This window comes from Podarcis raffonei, chromosome 12, assembly GCF_027172205.1.
Source record: "Podarcis raffonei isolate rPodRaf1 chromosome 12, rPodRaf1.pri, whole genome shotgun sequence".
NCBI classification, from domain to species: Eukaryota; Metazoa; Chordata; class Lepidosauria; order Squamata; family Lacertidae; genus Podarcis; species Podarcis raffonei.
The window spans coordinates 48,042,304-48,069,006 of NC_070613.1; the positions used below are offsets into that span (position 1 = coordinate 48,042,304).

General features: G+C 41.8%; 1 protein-coding gene across 2 annotated transcripts in view; it reads right to left on the reverse strand.

The window, feature by feature from the left end:
* Positions 1-1,374: 1,374 nt before the first annotated feature.
* KIF15 (kinesin family member 15) overlaps positions 1,375-26,703 on the reverse strand; it is a 46,114-nt gene continuing 20,785 nt past the window's right edge. For both annotated transcript variants that reach the window (XM_053410179.1, XM_053410180.1), the window contains 20 exons: positions 26,193-26,334; positions 25,442-25,636; positions 24,236-24,343; positions 23,832-23,937; positions 20,410-20,575; positions 18,366-18,516; positions 17,225-17,310; positions 16,291-16,366; positions 16,084-16,170; positions 14,581-14,685; positions 13,743-13,865; positions 12,239-12,385; positions 10,817-10,921; positions 10,303-10,458; positions 9,902-10,011; positions 8,030-8,102; positions 6,867-6,904; positions 3,588-3,753; positions 2,915-3,046; positions 1,375-2,168 (listed from right to left, as the gene is read on the reverse strand). In XM_053410179.1, coding sequence (XP_053266154.1) covers positions 2,097-2,168; positions 2,915-3,046; positions 3,588-3,753; positions 6,867-6,904; positions 8,030-8,102; positions 9,902-10,011; positions 10,303-10,458; positions 10,817-10,921; positions 12,239-12,385; positions 13,743-13,865; positions 14,581-14,685; positions 16,084-16,170; positions 16,291-16,366; positions 17,225-17,310; positions 18,366-18,516; positions 20,410-20,575; positions 23,832-23,937; positions 24,236-24,343; positions 25,442-25,636; positions 26,193-26,334 — 2,344 coding nt within the window. In that variant the 3' untranslated portion in view covers positions 1,375-2,096. The remainder of the gene's footprint in view (positions 2,169-2,914; positions 3,047-3,587; positions 3,754-6,866; positions 6,905-8,029; positions 8,103-9,901; positions 10,012-10,302; positions 10,459-10,816; positions 10,922-12,238; positions 12,386-13,742; positions 13,866-14,580; positions 14,686-16,083; positions 16,171-16,290; positions 16,367-17,224; positions 17,311-18,365; positions 18,517-20,409; positions 20,576-23,831; positions 23,938-24,235; positions 24,344-25,441; positions 25,637-26,192; positions 26,335-26,703) is intronic.

Sequence of the window (26,703 nt, forward strand, 5' to 3'; positions counted from 1 at the left end):
CTCCCAAACACGCTCTTCCGGGTAGGGTCAGCTCATGTGACAGCCCTGCTCCGCCCTCTTTTAAAAAGTGGCTGCGATCGTAGGCAGTGTATTTAGTTTTATTATATTTCTGTACCACTTTATTTTTAAGGGGGGGAAATGCCCAGGTAAAAAACTCCACCCCCTAAGCAGGAACAGTACTAGCTACCAACTAGTAGTAAGGAAGTTGAAAAGAGGGGGGAATTCATTATTTTAGAAACAAGTTATAAGAGCGGATAGCTATGCAAATAGCTTAAAAAGAACAGAGGGATGAGAAGAGGATTGAAAAAGAGCCATGAAACAGCTACATCAGGAAGATTTGGACATGTGTATAAGAATTTTAAGGTCAAAGTGGGAAACCTCCCCATTGTCTCTTTCCTCACAAATCCTGTCTTAAGGGCACATTCAAGATATGAACAGGGTGTGAGCCTGTGACTTCGATTCAGGAATTAAGTAGTTACAATGACAAAAGGGGATGCTGGTGTCGCTGTGGGTTAAACCACAGAGCCTAAGGCTTGGTCGGCAGTTCGAATCCCCATGAAGGAGTGAGCTCCTGTTGCTCGGTCCCTGCTCCTGCCAACCTAGCAGTTCAAAAGCACATCAAAGTGCAAGCAGATAAATAGGTACCACTCTGGCGGGAAGGTAAACAGTGTTTCCGTGAGCTGCTCTGGTTCGCCAGAAGCGGCTTAGTCATACTGGCCACATGACCCGGAAGCTGTATGCCGGCTCCCTCGGCCAATAAAGCGAGATGAGCACCGCAGCCCCAGAGTCGTCCGCGACTAGACTTAACGGTCAGGGGTCCCTTTACCTTTAATAACAAAAGAGTGGCCAAAACCCAGATAATGCAATCAGGTAACTTGCCAGACAGGAGATAAACAATGCACTCAGTTTTCTGTTGTTCACCGCCTTTTCTGTGATGTAGGTATGATGTTTCTGGGGGTGGTCTTGGACTCCAGGGCAAGCAATTTTAAATGTATATATAAGGGCTTGTGCGCCTGTGCTCGAGGTCTCCCCCCCCCCTTGTGTGGGGAATACCCTGTTGCAACAGCTTTAATAAATATCAGGCTTACTAGCCGCCTTGCTTCTCAATATTCTCTGGTTGGCCTCTGTTATTTTCTCCTACTGAGAGAACTTAAATAGAGGACTCTATATGGGCTCTTGGGTACCCCATAAGGGAAAAAGAGGTTTTTTTTCTTATAACACGTATGCAACAGGAGCGGAAAACCTAATCATTTTTAAAAATGTTTAATTAATTTGGATTTATTTGTTAAAATTTGGAAAACTAGTAAAAATTAAATACAAAAAGAAAAGAAAAAGAAACAAGTTATTATCCAGGTCAATTTCTGCAGAGCCAACTTAATTTCACAACATATTTTCGTTTATTGCCTCTGGTGCCCGTGCACCAGTTTTAAATTCTAACGTTCCCAGTCTTCTGTAATAGGCATCCATGAATTTTATTCCGTCTGATTAATAATGTTTGTTGTGATCTTCCAGGATGAGCTGGGTACAGTTGACACACACAACCACTGCTAGTTAGATGGCAATGCTGGCAATTATGTTTAATATTGGTCTTGGACCGTTTACAGGAATGTTTTTATATTATAGGGTGTTTGGCTAAAAATGACCATTAATTACAAATAAAAAAGCAGTTCACACTGCCTATAGTATCAAATATAAACTTAGTTTTGTTTTACTGAAGAAAGAAAAACCTACTAGTAGAAAAAATAACAATTAAACAAGTCATCTAATTTTCCTCACATTCAGTATATACACATTCTGAAAGAAGTGCTACAGGGATTCATCTAGGAAAGGTAAGGAACTTAAAAATTCATACGAATACAGTACATCAATAAGAAGTCATGGTGATAATCCCAGCACCTACAACACAAGACTGAATTAGCACCATGGCTTGGTAAGAAAGGAGAATTTCACTGAGGCAGAAGATCTACCTGCAGCAAGAAGGCTTTACTCAGAATTTGTAACATAATTCGCAGCAACCCTGATTGAGACGTTTCGCTAGGAAGGATGAAGCCCAGTCGCATGTCTTTGTGAATAGAATTAAAACTCTTGGTGCCGTTTCAGGATGGATCTTGATCAAATTCACTCTTTCTTTTCAAAAAAGCGTTTTCAACACGAAGCACTTGAACTGTCTGCAAAAGAGAGAACAACACTCAACGAGAATTGCAAGGCATGCTTACTGTGGCGATCACACAGGGTCCCCGGACGTTTGACGGTCTATTGATCCCTGTGCCACCACTGTGATTGCCTCTTCGCTGCCACCAACCCGTTTCTCATGGGTACACACGGAGTCCAGACAGTTGTTAACATTAACAAATAATCAAGTTTATTTTTATAAGCATGAACACGTTTAAGGTTTCAGTTAATTTTTCTTGGCAGTTTCTTAATCTTAGTTTCCTTACTGACCCAATGTTCCTAACAACTTCAAACTGATTATCCCAACTATCTATCGGACTCCACCTAACAGTTCCTCTCTCTTTCTCACCACACAACTCGACCAACCCACAGACTTATATCCTCCCTCTTCCTTCTCCAACTCCCCACTCTCAACTGACTTTTACACAATACCCACTCTAACTCTAACTCCTCCTATCAGTTTCCACTGGCCAATCACATCACACTCATTTTAACCCTTATGACCCACCTAGGAGGCAAACGTCACACTTACATATTTAGAAACTTGGATCTGTGAACCAAGCTACTTGAGTCTGGGCTCAAGAAACTAGAAAGAAGAGCTTCTATCTCAAAGTATGAACCCCAGAGAATGTTGAATGGAAGGGTCGAAAGTTAGATCTGTTAAGTGTACAAAAGTATTTTCTTCATCAAGTATTTGTTCCAGCTCCCATCGGAAGCTAAATTGATTCTCATCTCATTTTACCTCCATCAGTTTAGCATTATCTTTCTTCAACTTCACAAGGTACTGGATCTTCTGATTTAAATTCTGGTGACCAACCAACTTCCCGTTCTCTTCTGCAAGATACTCAATCTGCTTCCTTAGCGAGCACATCTCCTGTATTTCAAGAGAAGCACCAGAGCAATAGTGAATGTAGCTTAAAGGCAAAGAATACAACCCAGGGGTCAGAAAACTTTTTCAGCTGGGGCTGGTCCACTGTCCCTCAGACCTTGTGGGGGGCTGGACTATATTTTGGAGGGGGGGAAACGAACAAATTCCTATGTCCCACAAATAACCCAGAGGTGCATTTTAAATAAAAGGAAACATTCTACTCATGTAAAAACACGCTGATTCCTGGACCGTCCGCAGGCCAGATTTAGAAGGCGATTGGGCCAGATCCGGCCCCCAGGCCTTAGTTTGCCTACCCATGAGCTATATCTTTAATGCTTTCTTGAAAGCAAGGATAGCTATATTGTGGTCCTTCTCCAGATTTTGCTGGACTGCAAATCTCATCATCCCCTGACCATTTGACCACGATTCCAGGGGTCATGGACTTAAGACAACCCCCACATTTAAGCCTACTTGAAAATCTCTCACACGTGGTACAGAATTCCTCTATTTTTGTTCAAACTCACAACCCAACTCACAGCAAACAAACCTTTTCAATTTTTGCCCTCTCTTCGTAGGTTTCCTCCAGTTTTGATCTCATTTCTTCTTTCTCGGTGAAGGCCTTAAACTCCAGAGCTCTTGTCCGTTCCACCTCTTGAAGCATTCCCTGAAAAGCAGCCTCCTTGTTTCTAAGCTCCCTCCTGGCTTCTTCTAACCTGTCAAAAGTGATTGTACACAGAGACATTGTGAACCTGACTGCCACTCTTAAGAAGTTTATTCACCACTATTTATTCTGCAGCAGGAGTTTCCAACTTTTCTTTTTCCAAATGCGGAATTTTACACTTTTAAAATATAGTGGAAATTTATCACTAGCTAGAACTTAATTGCCTGATCTTCCAGTATTTGCTACTTGGAAGTAAACCTTAGATGTTTTACTTCATATCCTGAACTCTCACCCTCGTTTGGGTCATGGGAGTGCGGGGAGGAAAGCACTTTTATTTGAGAATAATTTGGTGTACTGACACTTTATTAGCTCAATTGGTTAGAGTGTGGTAACGCCAAGGTTGCAGGTTCAATCCCTGCATTTTGGGGGGTTGGACTAGATGATCCTCAGGTTCCCTTCCCACTCTACAAGTCTATGATCCTAATCCCTTCATTTGCCCACATGATCACTAATGTAATTCTACCACATCACACTGTAGCTTTATAGACCAAGGATGAGTTTTACCATACATACGTTCATACAATAGATAAAAATAAAGGGTGGATTTTCTCCTCTTTCAAAGTAATACCACGGAAGCATGTAGATTCTCAATTATTCTGAATCACTTCTCTGCTCTTTAGGGAAAAGACCTGTGTGATCACTGGAACATTTCCGACAGGGCTGGAGAATCAACGGCCAAGGGGGTCAAACTGGACCATTGCTTCATTTTATCCAGCCTCAGATACCCTTGAAAAGTGTGGATCAGGTGTTACGTCAGCTGACCTGATCTGTACCTTCAAAGCTCACTTCAGGTGAGGAGGAATGCCATTGAAAAGCAGTCAGCACTTTCAAAGCTTTCCGCAGGTACTGTGTGTGTGTGTGTGTGTGTGTGTGTGTGTGTGAGAGAGAGAGAGAGAGAGAGAGAGAGAGAGAGAGAGAGTGTGTCACGGGGCCCTGATAGGAAAAAAAAATGTTTCCCACCCAGGTTTAAGATGTTGCTTTAAAAAAACCCAAAACCCTCTTGTGAGAGCTTTGGACGATACTCAATTTCACTGGGTCTGCTCCAAGATTAATGCTGGGTTATCACCCTTAATGTATGTATAAATAATGCACTGCTTTTTTACAGTCATTTTATTGCTGTCATAAGTTGTACAGAACATTTTTGGAAAACAAATTATAAATAATAAAAAAACAAGAGGGAATACAGCTTATGATTTATTTAGGCCAAACTGGCGTTATAGTTTCAGCATTTTTTCTTCCTGCTTAAAGAAGCAAGAGCAGTGCTATGCGAAGGTGTTCTAAGAAAACGAAAAAGATTGGCAAGCTATGCAAGATAAAATCTCAATTCGTATGACAAAAGGTGTAGCAGAATTATCATTACCAATCGTGGAATAAGGACACAATCCAGCCAAAGCTATGGGTTTTTTTACACACTGTCAATCCCTGTGTCATTATTTCACTGGTCACCCCAGGCGCATTAGAAACTTTCACTTTGATTGGAACTTACACCGGAGACAGAAAAAAGTCAGTACCTTTGATAGGGTTTAGCGCTGTGTCCTAAATCAGACAATGATGCTTAGTTGCATACTTAGGAGCAGCTTTCACTAATTGAGATTACAATCCTCTCCTATCCTAGTTTCAGGCAAGTCCCACTGAGCACAGGGAGACTTATTTCTGAATAAACATGTGTAGAATTGGATTGCATGTCCCCCATATTCTGCTGGGAGAAGAAACCACATAGGTTTTATAAACTAATGCAAGTATAACAATATTTAAACTTCGGAGAACACTGAAGTGCTTAGCTCAATAGGCAGATGATTTGTACCTCTGTATGGCTTTCATTAAATATTGATTGAGTAGACTAAAAAAATTGCAACACACATTGATTTAAGTTTTAATTAGAAGCTTCCTTTGCTGTTGACAATTCTGGAAAGAGGAAAGGGGTAGAACAGCATGTTCCGTGTCCAGGAAAAATGTTTAAAATCAGAATCGGGCCCTCAAATAGAGAAGACTGCACCCAAAGAAAATAATGCAGGCCTCTTGATAATTGCCTGTCACTATAATCTACTATTGCATTACTTTACAGCTGTTATTTTCACTTCAACTTTTCTTAACAATGGTACTCCAATTATTCTACCTGCCCCTCCATCTCAAAACCGATGCCATGAATTCCTTTGTTCGCCAGAATTAATTTCTGGAAGTAGCTAATAGCTCCTGCATTTTTGTCAGTTTCTCATATCAGTTATGAAACTTCTTATGCATAAAACCCTGTGGGACGCGGGTAGCGCTGTGGGTTAAACCACAGAGCCTAGGGCTTGTCGATCAGAAGGTTGGCGGTTCGAATCCCCGCGACGGGGTGAGCTCCCGTTGCTCGGTCCCAGCTCCTGCCAACCCAGCAGTTTGAAAGCACGTCAAAGTGCAAGTAGATAAATAGGTACCGCTCCAGTGGGCTTAGTTATGCTGGCCACATGACCCGGAAGCTGTACGCCGGCTCCCTCAGCCAATAAAGCAAGATGAGCGCCACAACCCCAGAGTCGGTCATGACTGCACCTAATGGTCAGGGGTCCCTTTACCCTAATAATTGCAACTGATCGATAAGTATACTGCTTTTGCCACGTAGGCTATCATTTATAGTGTTGTAATCCAGGTAATTTTCAACATAAGCATTAAGGTATGAATTATAACAATGTCTGCTAACTGCCAGAAAGACTTGCCTCCATCATTTATTGTGAGAACCTTTTGAAAGCTGCTTTGAGGGCTATAATGCAGGATATAAACACTATAAATCAATCAATTAAAAACACACTTCCTTCCTTGTAACCTGGTTCTACTGTACTCAGTTCAATCTTCAGTTCTAAACCAGGTTCATGTGATTTAAATTTGTAAAAAGTACTTAATTAGAAAGCAGTCTTGTGGCAAATATGCAAGTTTTCTGCTGCCATCTGCTGGCTAAAAGCAAGGAAGAAACTGATGTTTCAGAAAACCAAGTCACTCCATTTGGAACTCTTGTTTTCTTAACCTTAAAAGTGAGTATTTCGTGCTATGCATACTTAGCTGTGTAAGTGAATGGTTAATATCTGTGCAAATGGTTAATCTTTTTAATCAATTCAGAAATTGTCAGCTTACTCTGATGTAACTTTCAGTGTTTCTTCCAGGGCTTTACTCTGAAAAGAAAGAAAATAGAACTGTACTTAACTGCAGTATTTAGAAGTTATAGCAGCAATGATACATTATTCAGCAACAGTCAAGTTATCTGAAATTGCCAATGACCAATTTATGCATGTCCATGCACAAAATCCATGTGACTTTTAAAATGGCCCTAAGTGAGCCCAGAAAGGGCAAAAGGGGCATGAGAACAGTACCTAGCAATCCCACGAGCCTTTGCAAATGCAATCCCAGGAGCCCTTGCACCAACCATTGTGGCCTGTGGAGAGCAAGGAGATTTAGAGGGAGCAGTTGTGGTGGAGTTTGGCATCTGGTAGGTGCTGCTGGTTTTTTTAAGGGTTTTTCAAGGGTTTCCAGAGGTTTAGATGCAGAGGTTTTGGCAGGCTTTTTCCAATGGTGTTTCAAATGTAAAGTGGTACCTCAGATTACAGACGCTTCAGGTTACAGACTCCGCTAACCCAGAAATACTACCTCGGGTTAAGAACTTTGCTTCAGGATGAGAACAGAAATCATGTTCTGACGGCGCGGAGGCCCAATTAGCTAAAGTGGTGCTTCAGGTTAAGAACAGTTTCAGGTTAAGAACGGACCTCCGGAATGAATCAAGTACTTAACCCGAGGTACTATTTCACTTAAAAGCACTGCGTCTTGGAACATAACTCCCGTGTAAATGGGGAGTTGCCTGTATCTGTAACTATAGCCACCTATAGAACCTTGTTATATTCTTGAAGAAAAATACAATTTATCTCCATTTCAGTGCTTGCTGTTACCTCTGCAACTGTTAAAAGACTTGATGTTGATGGAAAGTACATTGTAAAGATAAGTTTCCATAGTAACAACATTGTTTTTTTCAGCATGTGACTGTGATATATGCATCTATCAGGGATTGTGGTTGGGACAACTCCGCCCCCCCTGCCCGGAAAGCCGTGGGGGAGAAAGCAGGGAGTTGAATCCAGAGCAATCCATCCGAATTAACTAATTTCTTTTTTACGTTTTCTGTATCATAAACTTGACTGAAATAACATAATCAAAATAGTTAAAGTTAAACCAATAGTTCAAGTCAAGGACATGAGCAATAACCAAATTCAAAACAAGACAGCCATAATTAAACCAAAAGATGCAAGTACCTTTGCTAGTTTTCCTTCCGCAATTTCCTTATCTCTTTCCCTTAGGTCTTTAATATCTGGATACTTTGTGCCGCTGTTAAGAAACCCAAGGATGAGAAATAGTTTATTTTGTTTTATTTCTTTATAAATAAGACTTCTTGCCCACTGTTTGCGAAGTCCCAGGGCAGATCACAATGTTACAATCAATGGCAACTTAAAACATGCAAAACACTTTATACAATTATAACAAGTAATTATTAATTACCATTTAAATATCGGGTTTTTAAAAAAGTATTTGGAGCATGTGAAATACAAGATCTTCCAGTATCACTATTCCCCATATTGCAGATGGCGGCAGGGCAAGGCTACCTATTGAGTTTATGGATTAGGCATGCTACACCACATAGACAAAGGAATGTAAAAAGGCCAGGAAATTGGTCGTGATCCCACGACACCATGTCTCAACTGCAGCTCCAAAGCATCTGTGGAAACAGAGGAGTGTTGCCAGCTCACCTCCATTTTGGGTCCCTACAGGACCACCTTGGCTCAAGTTTCCATTTAGTCTGCATATGTAAATTGGCAAAATCTAGCAAGCTAGGACAAAATGCTTTTGCAGTTTCCTGCCAGCATTCTATACCAAGATGGGTATAGGAGTGTCTATATATTGGACTGGGACCTCTTGGAATCACCTACGCTTTGTCTCCTCAATTTTCTTATTTAATTAAGGCAACATGTATTGCTTCTCAGTTGGATATGGAGAACCCTGGGTGTTCTTCTTACAAGAAGCAAGTCCACCTAGAACCCACACCTCCTTCTCTGTAAGTTCAGGGAAGAAAGACAAAGATAACCATACCCCCATTGTTCCCCAGGAAATTCCAGGACCCAATCCACTCTTTAGTATTGTTTTCAAAGACTGTAACTGGTCTTAGACCTTGAAACTTGGTGTGAGATTCAAACAAGACTCTGAGATTCAGGAGTGGCCTTGCTGGGAAAAGTTCAGTCTGGCTGGCTCTTGAGCTTGGCGCCCAAACTCACACCTTTAAGCCCCTAAACTCTAGGTGATTCCTGAAGATGTCTTACTGCAACTTGACTAACTCTGAACTCCTAGCTCTAGGTGGCTTGTTCTGTACTCCTGCACCCAGTAGGTTCTAGCTGTGGTTGAGAATAGTCTTTTCCCTTTTGCCCTAACACTATGGTCCACACACTTCTGGGGTTTTGACAGGGCATAAGGAAAGGGGTCAACTTTCCAGCTTCCACCAGTTCAATCTCACCCCCTGCCCTGCAAACACTGACACCACCTCCTCCTCCTTCTCCTTCTTGTCCCTCCCAGTCCTTTTTCTGGGACAGTCTTCAGTGTTAACCTGCAAATTGCCTGTGTTTTATTTTCTGAAGAAAAGCTCAAATTTTGGAAAAGCTCTCATCTTGTCTCTTTTGTTCCCTCCAGGGCATCTTAGAAGGGCACTCTGATACCTAGGCTACATTCCTATAATTATGCATGCTGTGCTGCTGCATATTTTGAAACACGTGCTGGTTTCTGAGCTAGCTCTACCAGGCTGATAGTTGCCTGTCCTCTGGCAGAACAGAACCAGTGCCACAATGGGGAAAGGCCCCGAATTAAAGTGCTTGAGCGATCTACCCCCCCCCCCCCCGCTTCTCATTTGTGCTGCAGAAAGACTTGTTCCCTGAATAAGAGAAAAATAGGTATGTTGGAAGGCAAATATCCTTCCAAGGACAACAATAAAGTTTTAAAAGTCAATTGTAATAATGTGCAAAGTCCAGTAGCATTTCAAACTATTGGTTCAAATTCTGCAAAACAAAAGAAAAAAATGTTCCCTTTAGTTGTTACCGAAGAATTGTACACAAACGATCCTATTATTTGGCACTGATTTGTACCTGATCTTTCTTCCTCTCTTCACCTCTTCAAGCTGGCTCTGCAGATTTCTGTTGCTTTCCATTAATTCCTGCATTTCCAGACGGAGGTTTTCCAGTTCACATAACTGAGCCTAAACAAGAGGACAATATGATTCCGTTGATTTGAAACAAGCGTTTCATAACAGTTCCAGGTATTCTTGAAGTCCGTACCAAATTTGCGTGCTTCACATCAACAAAAAAAGTCACTAAACTCTCTCCAATCTCTGTTTGCCCAATGGCATGTTTGCTCTCTGCTCCTTTTAAAAATACGCTCCATCAAGATTATTAAGATCGTATTTTCAAAATGGCAGCACTTTAAGCATGTACACTACAATAGTTCACAAATGATCAGATTCAATGTACAAAGTGCTTGGAGCATTTACCTTTAGTCTTAGAATTTCACTATTTTTAGCATCTCTTTCTTCATTTAATTCGGATACAAGACATTCCAGGGTAATTGCAGAAGCTGTCCTATCTGCTATCTCCTGCTCGTGTGTTTCGAACAATCTTGCCAGACTGTTGGGAGGAGTTCGAGGGCTCTATCAAGGAAACACAAAACCATTTAAGCAGGAACTCTTTTAGAATATACCACAAGTTGCTTATGGGACAAATTTATGAAACCTTTATACAGGCATTGCTCAGTCAAAACAACACAAATTCTCGCTGTTTTTTGCAGCCACTTAGTCCAAAGGCTCAAATTACCATTTTATTTGATTGGCAATGAAAAAGGGCATTCACAACAGGGGCAATAATGAACAGCCTTTTACCTCTAGCACAGCTCTTTGCCTAGTTATAGATCAGGACCTCTCTTTTGACAGACAAACTTGCAGGTATACATTTCATGGAAGTAACTGTAGGTAATAATAAAAAAAAATGATTTCCTAAGAACAATCATACCTGTGGAAGGGTTGTGACTGCAGAGTCCATAAACTGGTCTATTTGGCGCACTTTAGCTTCATATTCACTTCTCCTGTTTTCCAATTCTCCTGTCCTTTTGTCCAGCTGTAGAAAATGGCAACGCATCAAAATACTGGTATTTAAAGGTCACAAATCATTGCCTATCTTGACTGACATAGACAGCAAACATGGTTCTAGATATTTCTCCTCAGAATCTGGAATATTTCCAAATGTTTCATCCTGCTAGTTCCTAAGTCTACCGTGTATTATAAAACAATACACATCTGCAAGGGTCTCTGGGAGCACAGGTTAGACTTTTATACAGTGGTGCCCCGCAAGACGAAAATAATCCGTTCTGCGGGTGCCTTCATCTTGCAGGGATTTTCGTCTTGCGGAGTACCGCTTATCAGCCGATCAGCTGATAAGCGGTATTTGACAGATAAGCGGCTTAGCGGCTTGTAGCGGCTTAGCGGATAAGCGGCAATTTACAGATAAGCAGCTTAGCGCCTTTCAGAAAAGGCCAAAAAAAAGGGAGACCACGGAAAAAAATTCGTTTTGCGAGACAGCCCCATAGAAAAATTCGTCTTGCGAAGCAGAAAAAATATCGGAAAGCCCTTTCGTCTTGCGCATTTTTCGTTTAGCGGGGCATTCGTCTAGCGGGGTACCACTGTACCGAGGTAGCATGAAAGCATTTCAATCTGGATAACACATCTTCAGCTGCTAATGGGTTTCCTCTGTATCCTTAGAGTCTGTTGTGACATTTGAACTGATGTATATTCATAGCCCACTTACACTAGTAAGGAACCGATATCGAAAGGGACTGCATTTAGGTTTCTAGCCATAGCCAGTGCAAGCTGCAATGATGGGCTATGATTGCAATGGCAGAAGAAATTAAAGGGTGTGAGAGAGAGGAGAAACGCCATATTGCAAAGTTGCTACTGAAGTTACTGGACCTCATGGTGCAAGAAGCACCATAGGTGGGGTTCTGGGGGAAATGACTTTGGCAATCCCACCCACCCCTGGTGGACTGGCACAGAAAAAATAGTCAGCCTGGTGCTTGCCATGAGCTACAAAATAAAATAAAAAAGGACCTTAGGCAGGGAGCTACCATTTCAAAACTACCATCAGAGGTGGCCTATGATTTGGTGGCTGTTTTGAGGACACCACACAATTGTAAAAATAATGGCAATCCATGAAATCCTGAAGTGGTAGCTCAGTCTTGGCAGGAACTAGTAGAAAACCTCAAAAGTGCCACTGTGCCCACTTTAGTGAACCCAACACTTTAGTGAACTAAATCATAAACATAGACATTCTTTTAACAACACAAAAGCAACCAGTCTGGGCTAGGATAGGTCGGGCCAGGTCAATAAGCTTGTTTTTCCTCTTCCACTATTTCTCAGAGGTGGTAATGTTCATATTTACCTGTTCCTGAAGTTCTTGGATCAATGCTTCTTTCCTAATTAGGTCTTCTTGTGCAGACTGAAGAAGCGCCGCATGTTTTTTAGAAGCTTCTGTTAAACTGCTAAGCTGCTCAGTAGTATGTTGTAGTTCTTCACAAATAATCTCTTTCTACGTAAAGCAAAGAACAGCAGCAGCAACAAATAGCCTAGTGGTTATACGGCCCATGGTATAATTAACATGGTAATATACATAGCCTCTATTTTTCCTCAAATGCCCTTTAAAAATAAATGCAACAGTTTCCATAACTGCAGTCCGTTATCCAGAATTATAAACACAAAACTAGGTTGATAAGTGGTACCTTGGTTCTCGAACATAATCTGTTCCAGGAGTCTGGTTGACCCCCGGAACCGTTTGAAAACCAAGGCGCGACTTCTGATTGGCTGCAGGAGCTTCCTGCACTCAAGCGGAAGCTGCGTCGGCTGTTCGGCTTTCGAAAAACATTCGCAAACTGGAACACTTACTTCCGGGTTTGCGTTGTTTGGGAGCCGATTTGTTCAGCAACTAAGCTGTTCGGGAACCAAGGTACAACTGTATATTGTACTGCATGTCTAGAAAAAGTGATCTTATTCTAAAGTAGATGTGTGCAGTACATCACTATCTTATTTATTTTCCATGCTGGGACTATTTTTAACCACACAACTCAAATATAGTTTAAATTGAGGCAGAAGCCAGAAAAAGTGTGCAAAATGAAATTCGTAACCTACTATAGAGTTATGAATCTAAACTAGATTTATTTATGTGGTGTTGAGAGCATTGATACTTCTGAGTCAGTTTAGGAAAGAAGAAAAGGATGTAGAAACAGATACATTTATTTTTAAAAAGCTACTCCTTGTGAGAGGGTGACAAAGTTACCCAGAATCTGAACAGAAAGCTAGGCAGGGGGAAAAGGAAGGGGTTATCTCTCCACATGGTGAGATAAGGGTGTGTGATTCGTGTTCATAAGGGAGGGGCAATTAATCCAAGGATCCACTGCAGTGCTAGGCTCTGTGGTTTAACAGCCCCACCCGCGTCCCAGTGGAATGCAACCTAAATGTCTCTTCACTGGTTTCCAACCACCACCACTGATGAAACCATTATTCCACACGGCAAGGATTCAAATTTTGATTGTTTAAAGCAGGGGTAGTCAACTTTTTTTATATACCTACCGCCCACTAATGCATCTTTCTTCATGGTAAAATTTCCTTACCGCCCACCAGTGCTCGATGGAAGGAGGGTTCAGCTTGTGCCGTAGAACTGTGATTGCTCACCTAGAATCCTGAAACGCCCACAAGTGGGCGGTAGGAACCAGGTTAACAACCCCTGGTTTAAAGGGTGGCAGTTGAGATTCGATCAACAGCACTCACATCAGGAAATAGTATGTTCATTCCCAATTCTTGCTGAACGATTGTACAAATATATCACACATGGTATAGGCAGCTTTAAACAGGGATACAATATGAAATAGCACCATAAACAAAGACTTTACCTCAATTCTGTCAGCAGCTTGTGCTCTTTCCAAGGCCTCTCTCAACTCCTCAATTTGCTTCTCCTGATCTTCTATAACTGCTCTGCTTTCCTCTTTTGCAGCCAAAGCAGAATTATATTTACACTAAGAAAGCAGGAATGTAGATATGTCAGGAAAACAACGTATATTAGATCTATATTTATTTCTACAGGTCAGTAAAGATAATTGCTGACTACATCCATTCTGATACACATCACAAAGTCCTCCAATTCTTCATAATTAGTATAAAGCAGGTGAATAAATGAGCAAATTGAGTTAATTTGGATATGCAGAGGATATTAAAAATAAATTTAAGGAACCGCAGAGAGAGGGGGAAGGAAGTAAAGTTTTGAAATGTTAAAATGATTGTAAAATTAGTGAAAGGTATAAACTTGAAAAGTATAAATAAAATTTGAAAACTGGAAAAAAAACCACAATTCTTCATAATTAGAAGACTAAGGGGGAATAAAAAAACCGAGTGACTCAAAAAATACCACAAAATAATTCACCCAAGATGATGGCCGTCTAACAATAATAGTTATATACTCAGTTAAAGACCATCAGCTAGAATATCCTATTAACTGTTAACAGTTTCTCCATGCTCTGTCACTAGACTTCTTTTTCTGACTTTTGGAACATCTAGGTTACTGCTCTATCATGTACATTTCAAAGCTGTTTTTCTGGTCTATGGAGATGATACACAAAGTTCAGTCATCAGCCCAGCCAAAGAAACCAGAAGCACTCAGCACAACCTGCTGTTGATCTGTTACTCCACTTTGACACATCACTCTGGGTCACTATAGGAAAGAATGGAACGTACTTTTATGTCCTCCAGCTCACTTGTAAGCCCTTCTATGCACTCTGTCTTCCGGCTAATGGATATCCTCATGTCCTGGATCTGGTTCATCAGGTCTGACACAACTTCCTGCAAGAAAAAAAACAACGTTGTATTGATCTTGATTTGTTAAGGCATATAATTCCACATAGCAACTATGTCACAAGGTATTATTGTGTTTTTAATATTCTGTTGAAAGCCGCCCAGAGTGGCTGGGGAGACCTGGCCAGATGGGCGATTTTTTTTTTTAATTATTATTATTATTGTCAGGGGCTCAGGAGCAGAAGCACAGGGGAGAGAGGAAATGGAGAGCAAAGGGGAGGAATCCGAGGGCAGCGTAGGGGGGTATGACAGTGACCCGAGAGATTCCATGAGCTTCTCCAGCGAATCAGAAGATTCCCAGAAGGGGGCGCCGATGGTGAGGGCAAGGGGGGTCCCAGGGGGGACGCACCAGAAGCAAGGGGCCAGCGGGGACTCCCAAAGCAGCAGCGGGGGATCAGGACCAGCTTCCCCACCAGAGCGTAGTGGGGGGGAAGAGTCACATGTGTCAGGACCAGCGTCTCCTCCAGCGGGGAGAGAAGATGAGTCAGGGCTGACCACGCCCCCATTGGAAAGTGGGGAAACGGAGGGGAGGTCAGTTCCAGCTAGCCTTCCCGAAGGGGGGAGCAGTGACAGCAGCAGTGTAACGGTCAGGAGGAAGGTGGCAGGCTGGGCGCGCGCGCCAAGTTCAAATGTACAGGCGCGCGGGACAGCAGGAAACCCGGATTGGGAACCAGGTCCTAAAGCCCGACGGAGGGAGGGGGAAGATTCAGGGGACTCAGCGTCAGAAGAGTCTAGGAAGGGTGAGACCCCGACGGACAGGCGGACCCAGAGGAGGAAAGAACAAAGGAAGAGGTGGAGCAAGGCTAGAGTCTTAAACTGGTGTCAGGGGGGAGGAGATTCAGACGGAGCTTCGGCGGTCTAGAGTTTGAGACGTAGGGCTGCACGCTGCGGCTGTGGAAGTGAAACTGAACTTCAATAAAGACTTTTATACTTAACAACGAAGCGGCGTTGGTCCTTTGTGAGCTGGGACCTAGGGCAGCTCTGACAATTATTATTATTATTATTATTATTATTATTATTATTATTATTTTGTTTTTGATCTCCTTGGGCCAGCATCAGGATGGTGTTTGTAAATTACTCTCTCTCATACACCCACAAATGTATCAACACTTTAACCAAAACTTTACCTTTAAAAAGTGTCAAGTTTGTTAGAAAACATTTCTCTCTCTCGTTAGGTTCCACACATCTAAATAAATTAAGTAAATGAAAGTTTTTTTAACTGGGATTGCAAAACTTTGATTTACTGTATACAGAATGCCTGCTACAGCAGGGAAACCTTTTCTTCCCTGAAGAAGAAATAGTTTATCACCCAAGCAACAATATCAACTCTCTCTCTCTTGCTCACACACACACTTAGGATATTTTGTGCACAAGTTGTATCCATACCTTATCAGCAGCATTTGTTTTCTGCAGAGAAACAATAACTTCTTCAGAAGCAGTTAGATTTTGCTCCAAATTCTGCAATTTTACTTCCTAGAGAGAAAAAAATGGCTTCAAACTAACTCTCCGTAGCATTTGCAAATATAGCAGTCAAGTACATTTACCGAAAATCTAATTTTAAAATGCTCCATTTGTAAGCACACACGGCTGTACCTGCTGCTCACATCTTGACACCATTTCGGAATATTGCTTCTCTAGCTCCACGATTTCACTAATTTTCAGGTGTTCCCTAGCAGAGAACAAATACAATCACTTATAAGGGACAGAAGAAAAGGCACTAACCAAAGTAAACTTTGCAAGTTTGTCCTGTGCTAATTTTAATTTAGTTATTCTCTACAGTATGAAAACGGCACTACAATTGTCAGAAGAAAGCTCTTCCCCAAACTTACTGGAATTGCTGTTAGCTATCACTTACTACTTCTTGTGGCAAACACTCACTTGCGGTTTTGCAGCGTTCGGGAGCCAAAACATTCGAGAACTAAGCTGTTTGAAAACCAAGGTGTGACTGTGCTCTAGTTATAATCTGTGACATTGGATTGCTTGATTTTTTATTTTTTTTAGTGAATTACCGGTATAAAAATGATAAAAGTGAAAACTTTGATTGTTTATAAAGCTAACTACTTGGTCAAATTTCAATGTATATATTATTAAACATTGTCTATAGGTGCTGTCTTGAGATATTAAAGGAGTTTATGCTTTTAAAAGCAATTAAAGCTACTGTATATAGTTAAAGGGAATGGGTTATCTTTAAATTTTTTTAGTTCCCTAGTAATGAACCTGAATCAAAATAGCTGAAAATTAAATCAACCAAAGTTTTGTTTGTTTGCACTTGCTATTAAACATTGCACCTATACTAGAAATATAAATTTAATTGCTCTCATTATTAAATGGCATTTCTTTGTGGAAGATTTTGGCATTTTGGAATTGGTAGATGTAGAACATCTAATGTACAGGGCATATTTCAATTACTTCCTCCACAAAAAATGGATTTATATATTTCAATGCACAGATACTACTCAAAAATGTTAAAATGATGCAACCAGCAACCCAAAATTGAACTCAGTGATTTCATATAGTTAAGACTTACTTGGAATTATGCTCTTTATCTTCTTGTAACTGCATTGTTAATTTTTGATTATGTTCTTTTTCACTTTCCAACAGGCCCAATGCATTCTAAAAGATAATAGACGTACAAACATTTGGCGAACGGTTGCAGTATTTTCAGTTCTTTCTTTAACATTCCTAAGTACTTCAGTAAATATATAATATTATTAACCTTAGGAAAGCCTCATTAGTGAGACAGCAGCGCAAGGCTGCCAGTCCTCATTTTGCCAGTCATTGCAAGGGCAGTTTGGGGGTTTATTTGTTGATAAAAACCCTGAGCAATTTCATAAGGATCCAAATCGCTGCTGAGATACAGCCCCTGCACTCGTGTCTGATCTAACACAGGGTGAACACAGAGCTTCCAAAAGCTTTAGACAGGAAGTCAGTGAAGGAAATTTGTTCTGAAGGCCAAGCTTTTAGAATTAGTGAGTTTTTGCAGAAATACATAGGCTCATCTTCAGTTCCACCAAAGAATTAACTGCCTGTGACAGTAGTAGCTGTTTTACCATAAGAGGGTATTCCTTAGAAGCAGATAGACAAGTAAAGGTAAAGGGTAAAGGGACCCCTGACCATTAGGTCCAGTCGTGGCCGACTCTGGGGTTGCGGCGCTCATCTCGCTTTATTGGCCAAGGGAGCCGGCGTACAGCTTCCGGGTCATGTGGCCAGCATGACTAAGCCGCTTCTGGCAAACCAGAGCAGCACACAGAAACGCCGTTTACCTTCCCGCCGGAGCGGCACCTATTTATCTACTTGCACTTTGACGTGCTTTCGAACTGCTAGGTTGGCAGGAGCAGGGACCGAGCAATGGGAGCTCACCCCATTGCGGGGATTCAAACCACCGACCTTCTGATTGGCAAGTCCTAGGCTCTGTGGTTTAACCCACAGCGCCACCCGATAGACAAGTAGAAGCCTGGAAATGCATGGCTCCCCCTCCTCGTCTTCACCTGTGTAATGCACGTTGCATAAATGTTTACACTTATATGTGTCCAATCCGATCTTGCAGTAGGTGGTGGGATTGGGGCAAATTGATAGTTTGCTCCTTTCCCACTGCCACAAATCTTTAATTATGCTGATCTATACAATGTACAGTTAAAGGTGAAATCTTTTTCGTATTCATTACTTACCCAAAGCTCAGTTTTCAGTGCTTCAGTTTCTTGCTTGCTATCAGTGAGCTGCTGCGTTAGCTGGTCAGTCTCAAATTTCAGTATTTCCTGCAGGTTGTCATAGTCATCTTGCAGGCTCGTCTTTCTTTCAAGTATGTTTTCGTATTCGAGCCTTCAGTGAAAGAACATTACGTTAATCATAAGGCATCTGGTTTTGTCTTGCACCTTTCGAGTTTCAAAACAAAGTTAGTATATCACCTCAAGGATTAGTGTGGGCCCAAAAAACAGCTGGAGGAGTGAGAAATACAGAGCAAGAGGCCAAAGCAAGTAGACCTAGGCACACTGAAGTCACATCATACAGGTATATTTTATATCTTTCAAGTACTAGAAATCCTTTCGATATAGGCCAGAAAAAAGACTAACACCACTTCCAGAATGCAGCTAATTATTAACAAGACTAAACTGGCTGTTGGTATCCGTTTTTTACACAATACCGTGGTACCTCAGTTTTTGAACATAATCCATTCCGGAAGACCATTTGACTTCTAAAAGGTTTGAAAACCGAGGCGCAAAGGGCGGTCTGCCAATTCAGTAGAGAAAATTGTGAAAAATAGATACACACAGCGGAAGCCGTTCAACTTCCGAAGGGCCTTCGAAAATGGTAGCATTTACTTCTGGGTATTTGGCGTTCAAAAATGGAAACGTTAAGCAACAGATGTCCGAAAACCGAGGTACCACTATAGACCAAAAGGAGGCCTTTCTATATGACGCAGTCTAAAATCAGTGGTTTTCAATGTCCTTCCAGGAACTCTTTCTACCTCAACACATACTGATTTCCAGATTCTGGGCCATTTTGTGGGAGGTACCCTGTCAAACAAGGCAGGACCCTCACAATTGCCTCATGTGAATTGAGGACATGCCCTAAAGCACAGCCAGCACTCCCCTGTAGCTGTGCAGTGTAAGATAAGATTTCTCTGCCACTACAGATCTTCTCACTGACAAGTCCCTGACAAGTTGCCAAAGGACCCCTAGGTGTCCTAGAACACAACTTGAAAAATCAGATGTAGACTGTCATCTTAGCTTATTTTCTGATAAAGGAATAGTTTCTTGTGAATATAAGCCCAATTGTTGAAATAAATTACTGTATAGACACCCCGTAAGGTTCATTTTATTTTCGCAATCTTCTGCTAATTTGAGCCTGTGGAACTTGAAGTTAGCATTTTAATCCCCTCACAAACCAAGGTGACGGTAAAAGGAATAGCACATAACGAAATCTTCCTCTTGAAAATATTACACAGCTGGTACAGTGGTGCCCCGCAAGACGAATGCCTCACAAGACGGAAAACCCGCTAGACGAAAGGGTTTTCCGTTTTGGAGGTGCTTCACAAAACGAATTTCCTATGGGCTTGCTTCGCAAGACGAAAATGTCTTGCGAGTTCCTGCAGGGTTTTTTCCCCCCCCCCCCTTTTTCCCAAGCCGCTAAGCCGCTTATCAGCTGATCCGCTAAGCCGCTTATCAGCTGATCCGCTAAGCCGCTTATCAGCTGATCCGCTAAGCCGCTTATCAGCTGATCCGCTAAGCCGCTTATCAGCTGATCCGCTAAGCCGCTTATCAGCTGATCCGCTAAGCCGCTTATCAGCTGATCCGCTAAGCCGCTTATCAGCTGATCCGCTAAGCCGCTAAACAGCTGATCCGCTAAGCCGCTTAACAGCTGATCCGCTAAGCCGCTTATCAGCTGATCCGCTAAGCCCGCTAAGCCGCTAATAGCGCTAATCCGCTAATGGGCTTGCTTCGCAAGACGAAAAAATCGCAAGACGAAGAGACTCGCGGAACGGATTCTTTTCGTCTTGCGAGGCACCACTGTACTTCAGTGTAGGAGACAGCAGTTCATGTGAATATCATGACATATGTAGATGGTTCAGCAGTCACCACGTGGCAGCTTACACAGAGACATTTGTGCACATTTTCTCTTATTCAGAGGTGCTGTTCATATGGAAATATATCAAGTTTGAAATAGCCCTTATTCTCATGTATTTAAGAAGCTTTTGTTAAAATAACGGCATACCTTACGTTATCAAGCTGCAGTTGTACATTCATATGTCTGCTAGAGAGTTCACCCATTTCTTTTTCTTGAGTCCTTCTGAAATGGTCATATTCCATTTTTACAGCAGACAGATCCTTGTCTGCAGACTGCAGGACTATTCGTAAGTCACGAACCTCAGTGTTTAACACTGTTTGGAAAAAACAAACAAAATCCTTGTAAAATGCACTTGTAAAAAATTCCATTATTAGATACCAATATTCACTTGATGTAATACCAAATATTCCAGTCTTCCCTGAAAGCTAAAGAAATATGCGAAAGTTCCAACTAAAGCCATTCTTGCCATCTTTCAGAAGAAAAATACTCAGTAAGTAGTAAAGTCAAATTATAAATTTGGGGGAGCTATGAAAGGCAAAACCCTACGAAGATCACAAAAGCACTTCAGTAAGTAAAGAATTCAAGGAATGATGCCAAACCCTTTTTCATGTCCAGTTGTATTGACTTGGGATTAAGCTGTGCTTTTTAGCATATACTTCAGAAAGCATTTACTGCCATAAAAATTGTTTTATCATACTAGCTGAGTCACATTCATTATGCAAGCAGAGATTCGTTCCTCCACTATTAGCAGTGTTTAGAGAAGCAACCAATCTTCAAGAACCCAATATTCCATTCCATATGTGGTTGTTTCTATTCTATGTGATATTCTAGGGAAAATGTCATGCTTTGAGAGAAAGAAGTGCCTCCTATCTCTTGCGGGGGCGCAGTTAGTGCCAGCACTGTCCGTTAAGAGTTTGGGTGTAATCTTTGACACCTCCCTTTCCATGGAGGCGCAGATTGCAGCTATAACAAAGGCGGCATTTTTCCATCTCCGCCAAGCTAAGCAGTTGGCTCCTTACCTCTCTCGCCCTGACCTAGCCACTGTGATCCACACAACGGTCACCTCCAGACTGGATTATTGTAACTCGCTCTACGTGGGGCTGCCCTTAAGACTGACCCAGAAACTCCAGCGGGTGCAGAATGCTGCAGCGAGACTCCTTACGGGGTCTTCGCTGCGAGATCACATTCATCCGGTGCTATATCAACTGCACTGGCTCCCGGTGGAGTACAGGATCAGGTTTAAGGTGCTGGTTTTAACCTTTAAAGCCCTATACGGCCTAGGACCCTCGTACCTATGGGACCGCCTCTCCTGGTATGCCCCACAGAGAAACTTACGGTCTTCAAATAAAAACATCTTGAAGGTCCCAGGCCACAGAAAAGTTAGGCTGGCCTCAACTAGAGCCAGGGCTTTTTCGGCTGTGGCTCCGACCTGGTGGAACACTCTGTCACAAGAGACTAGGGCCCTGTGGGACTTGACATCTTTCCGCAGGGCCTGCAAGACAGAGCTGTTCCGCCAGGCCTTTGGCCAGGGCACAGCCTGACTCCCTCCCTCGGCAATCTTCGCGGAGCTCTGCCCAATGGTGGCCAGTGGCTTGAATTTAATTAATTTTATAATGAATGATTTTAGAGTGTTGTTTGTGTTGTACTTTTGTATTGTTTTATTGTTGTTAGCCGCCCTGAGCCCGGCTTCGGCTGGGGAGGGCGGGATATACCGTATTTTTCGCTCGATAACACGCACCTGACCATAACACGCACATAGTTTTTAGAGGAGGAAAACAAGAAAAAAAATTCTGAATGAAACAGTGGATGTATCATTTTTGTGCTTCATGCTGCGGCCACAGACATGTGATTTGACGGTGAGTTTGGGGTAGCCCAATGCAAAGATCCTGAGGATCCATGTGGATCCATGCTTTGTAACCACGTTTTTGCACCATTGCAGCCCCAGGCAACAGTGGGTGCGTGATTTTTTTGGTGCAGGCTGTAGCCATGGACATGCTATGTGATCTGATGGTGAATTTGGGGTGACCCAATGCAAAGATCCTGAGGATCCATGCTTTGTAACCACGTTTTTGTACCATTGCAGCCCCAGGCAACAGTGGGTGCGTGATTTTTTTGGTGCAGGCTGTAGCCATGGACATGCTATGTGATCTGATGGTGAATTTGGGGTGACCCAATGCAAAGATCCTGAGGATCCATGTGGATCCGTGCTTTGTAACCACGTTTTTGCACCATTGCAGCCCCAGGCAACAGTGGGTGCGTGATTTTTTTGGTGCAGGCTGTAGCCATGGACATGCTATGTGATCTGATGGTGAATTTGGGGTGACCCAATGCAAAGATCTTGAGGATCCATGTGGATCCGTGCTTTGTAACCATGTTTTTGCACCATTGCAGCCCTGTTTTTGCATCAGATCATTGCTATGTGATCTGATGGTGAATTTGGGGTGACTCAATGCAAAGATCCTGAGGATCCATGTGGATCCGTGATTGGAACCACGTTTTAAGTAGGGAGGGAAGGAAAAACATAGAAGCGACAAGGAGAGGGGTGTGCAGAGAAGCAGCTGGCTAAGAATGCAGGAGAGGGGTTTTACCGGAGGGAGGAAAGGAAGGCAAAAGTCCCCCCCCCACAAGCCAGCCAGCTCTCTCTCTCTCTCCCTCCCCCCCCCCAACCTGCATGTTGCCTTCGAGTCCCAGACTCACGGAGAGGGAAGGACGCTCTGCTTGCCTGGAGGGGAGGGGTTTTCTCTGCTCTTTGTTCCGTTTGAGCAAACACAGTAAGGAAACAGAAGAGGGTGGGCAGTAAGACCCTGAGGCAGAATGCAGGAAAGCAGCAGCTTCCTACTTTCCTCCCTTCTCCGGACGATTTGATATTTGCCTGATTTTTGCCTTCACTCGAGCTTGTCAGCTCCAGGGACCACACATTCGCTCAATAACACGCACAGACATTTCCCCTTACTTTTTAGGAGAAAAAATCTGCGTGTAATAGAGGGAAAAATACGGTAAATAAAATTTATTATTATTATTATTACGTCCTCTTTTCAGATTTTTCTGATTAATGGAGTGCCTCAGACTCTGTGTATAGCAGATTTCAGAGCTTTAGCAAATGCACTAATAATTCTGAATGAAGCCCAATAACTCTCATTAATTTAAATTCTTTTCTGTCTTTCTACCCAGAAAGCAGCATGGCAGTTTCCAACAAATGCATACACATACATGGAGGCAACATCTATCTCTCTACCATTTAGGGGAACATCTTTTCCTCCCTCCACCCAATTCTATTGGCTGCGCCCACTGACTCCCATTCCATTGCAATTTTCAGACTAAAGACAACTAAATGATCTGCTATGGGGTTACCTACAAAGAACAATGACCCATAGATATACAGAAAAATTGAATTAATTTTGAAAAGATGAAGGTAGTGGTCCTATCTATCACATCTCAACAAAAGACAATATTCAGCCACACGAAAGTAGTAAAAACAGTGCACAAATTGGGACTGTTTCGTGCTGCACTAGAAAAAAATACATCTTTGGTAAAAAATCATGCAGAATTCTATTGTTGCCCAAACTTACTGTCCGCTTTGCTCTGAGTGTCTTGGTATTGTTTCTCAAGATGGTCTAGCTTTTCAAGAAGCCCTTGCTTTTCAGTCTGCCAATTGCTTCTTTCCGAGGCAAAGAGCTTCAGTTGGAAAAAGAAGAAGTCAAAGAATGAGTGTTTGAGTATGAGGATGCATATGTATATGAATTCATAGGATGTACAAGTTACAAAGGAACATTGCCCGGCCCTGTTGTTCTGATTGGATGGTTAAGTCTTGGATCCTGTTAAGTCTTAAAATGGTACAAGCAGCCATGGACACTTCAAGAAAAATCTTTGCATGCAGTTAAAGTAAATAATGAAGTATTACATCAGATAGTAACAATAATTAAGCTAAGCTTTCTACTTCCTCCTACAAGAGTCCTTGCACTAGTTCTTTTACCTCTTGCACTTGTGAAGAATGGTGCTCCAATTTATTAATATGCTGCTGAAGTTTTACAGTTTTACTTTCTTCGGCATCTAGTTTGATCTGAAGAGTGCTTAATTCTTCCTGCAACAGGACAAATAGGGAAAACTAAGCAAATTTATAATCGTACTAGCAACTGCTTTGCCGCTACTAAGTATTTTCTTCTAATGCATTTATATATTCCTGCACAAACTTATGGGGTATGTAAATTGTAAATCTACAGGAAGAGTTCTAAAGCCCTAGCTTTACTGTATTGTAAATGCAGCCAGAATCCAAATGTCCAAATACAGCTAAACGGCTAAAGTGGAAAGTTTCCATAGAAAGATGAACAGCGTCAGATAGCTCTCTCATTTGAACAGCCTTTGCACACATTTTCTAAAAGCACTCAAGTAAAATCTGAGCATAAGTAGTCCCTGCTGGATCAGACTAAAGGTCTATCTAGTCCAGCAACCTGCTCTCAGTGGCCAGCCATTGTCTCCTTCATTATTAATTTTCAGGAAGAAATTAAAAAAATTACTGTTTACCCAGGCATTAGATGGCTCAAAGGTTCCTGGCAACCTTGAAATTATTAGCATAGATGCTTAAAATATTTTAAAATTTATTTTTAATGGTATTGTTTTACTATGTTGGTGTTTGCTACTCCGAGCTTCTTTGAGAGGAAGACTAGCAATTTAATAAATAAAATGAAGTTATCCAAGTTGGCGGACATCGCCACCTCTTGCAGGAGCAAATTCTATAGTTTAACTATGTCTGGTGCGGAGAAGCATTTTCTTCTTTTCTCCTGAATCTTCCAACATTGTTTTTATTAGATGGCCCTGGGTTTTACTATTATGAGGGAGGAAAACTGTTTCCTATCTACACCATGCCCAACCTTATGCACCTCTATCATGTCCCTCCCGTACACACCTTGTTCTAAACCAAAAAGACCAAAATATTGTAAACTTTCCTCACAGGAGTCGCTTCAAGCCCTCGGTCATTTTGATTGCCTTTTTCTGAACCTTTTCCAGTTCTTTTTGAGTGGAAGCAAGTAGAACTATACGCGGTATTCCAAGTGCAATCTCACCACAGGTTTGTGGATCTGCCTGAGACTGTTGACTTAACTTTGCCCATTCATACCTCCTAGTTCACAGCATCTTGATGAAACAATTTTAGAAATCTGCATTTTGCATCCTGAAACTTCACCTGTGCCACTCTCAGCTCTTCTGCAACAGCCTCATAGGCTTGTTCATTCATCTCAGGAGGCATGGGCTCATTAAAAATATAATCGTTATCGGCTGAGCTTTGAATATCAACAGACTCCGGGCTCAAGGTTTCAGGGGTAAATCGTGCCACCAGTCGAGATCTTAGCTGATAAGCCTTTGTTGGGGTAGCAATATTCTGTAATAGAAATGATATTTTTTTAAAAACACACACACAAAACACATTTCCATAATAATAATAAATTTACATAGGTAGAAATACAGGAATAACATGGAAGTAAATTTAGAGGATTTGCGTCATATGGTAAGTAAAGTTAAGGAACTTCATGAGATGAAAATTTTCCTGCCCTCCCTCCTCTTGCAGCCACTTATTCCTGCCCCCTGCTTCTCTGGTGAGTTAGGAAGCCCTCCTGAACAGTGTAGGATGGAGCATATGGGGTTGCTGAGGGAGGGGGAAATCACCCAAAATTGTATGTAAATAAAACAAGTGCAAGCACTCTCAGTTTGCTTGAATCTCTCCTTAGCTCTTTTGTAGTGTTCAGACATCTGAATTCCAGGTTCCTTTCCTTATTTTTCTCAAACAGCATTCATCTATGAAACAGTGCATCCCTATTATAAAACATGAATTTTAATGCCTGCACTCCCTAAATGAGAACTTTCTTTTTGCACAAAGCTCATTAACATTCCTGATATTTTAAACAGCTAAATTAGCTTTCCTTATCATAGCCTCATACCTTTAAAGTTTCTCTGTGTATTTTATTAAGATGGGAGACTTCCTGGCGTTTACATGCCTTAGTTGCCTCTAAAATTTTCTCAAGATGCTGGTTTGCCTTCTGCAGAGACAGAAGTTCCGACTCAAGCTCTATCTGTTTTTTCCTGTTAAAGAAACGAATGCATCATAAAATCAAACATGGTTATCTTATTAAAATGACTCTCATTAAGAAAAAAAAAATCTCAAAAAAGAAAAACACAGCAAGATTCAAGATGGTGTCTTCTGCTTAGATTGGAAACATCCCAAAAAAACTCCTCCCATGCATTTGTTAGATACAAGGCTTGTTGATGCTTTTAACTTCTGTCTCAAGAGGAAACCATACTTTTAGAAATATGGTTTTAGAAATTCTGGTTGGAACCAGAATTTTGCCCTTGATAAACAGCTGTTTATATTTTAAGGGAAGGGTATTTCATAGAATGGGAATGAAGGGACGCGGGTGGCGCTGGGGGTAAAACCTCAGTGCCTAGGACTTG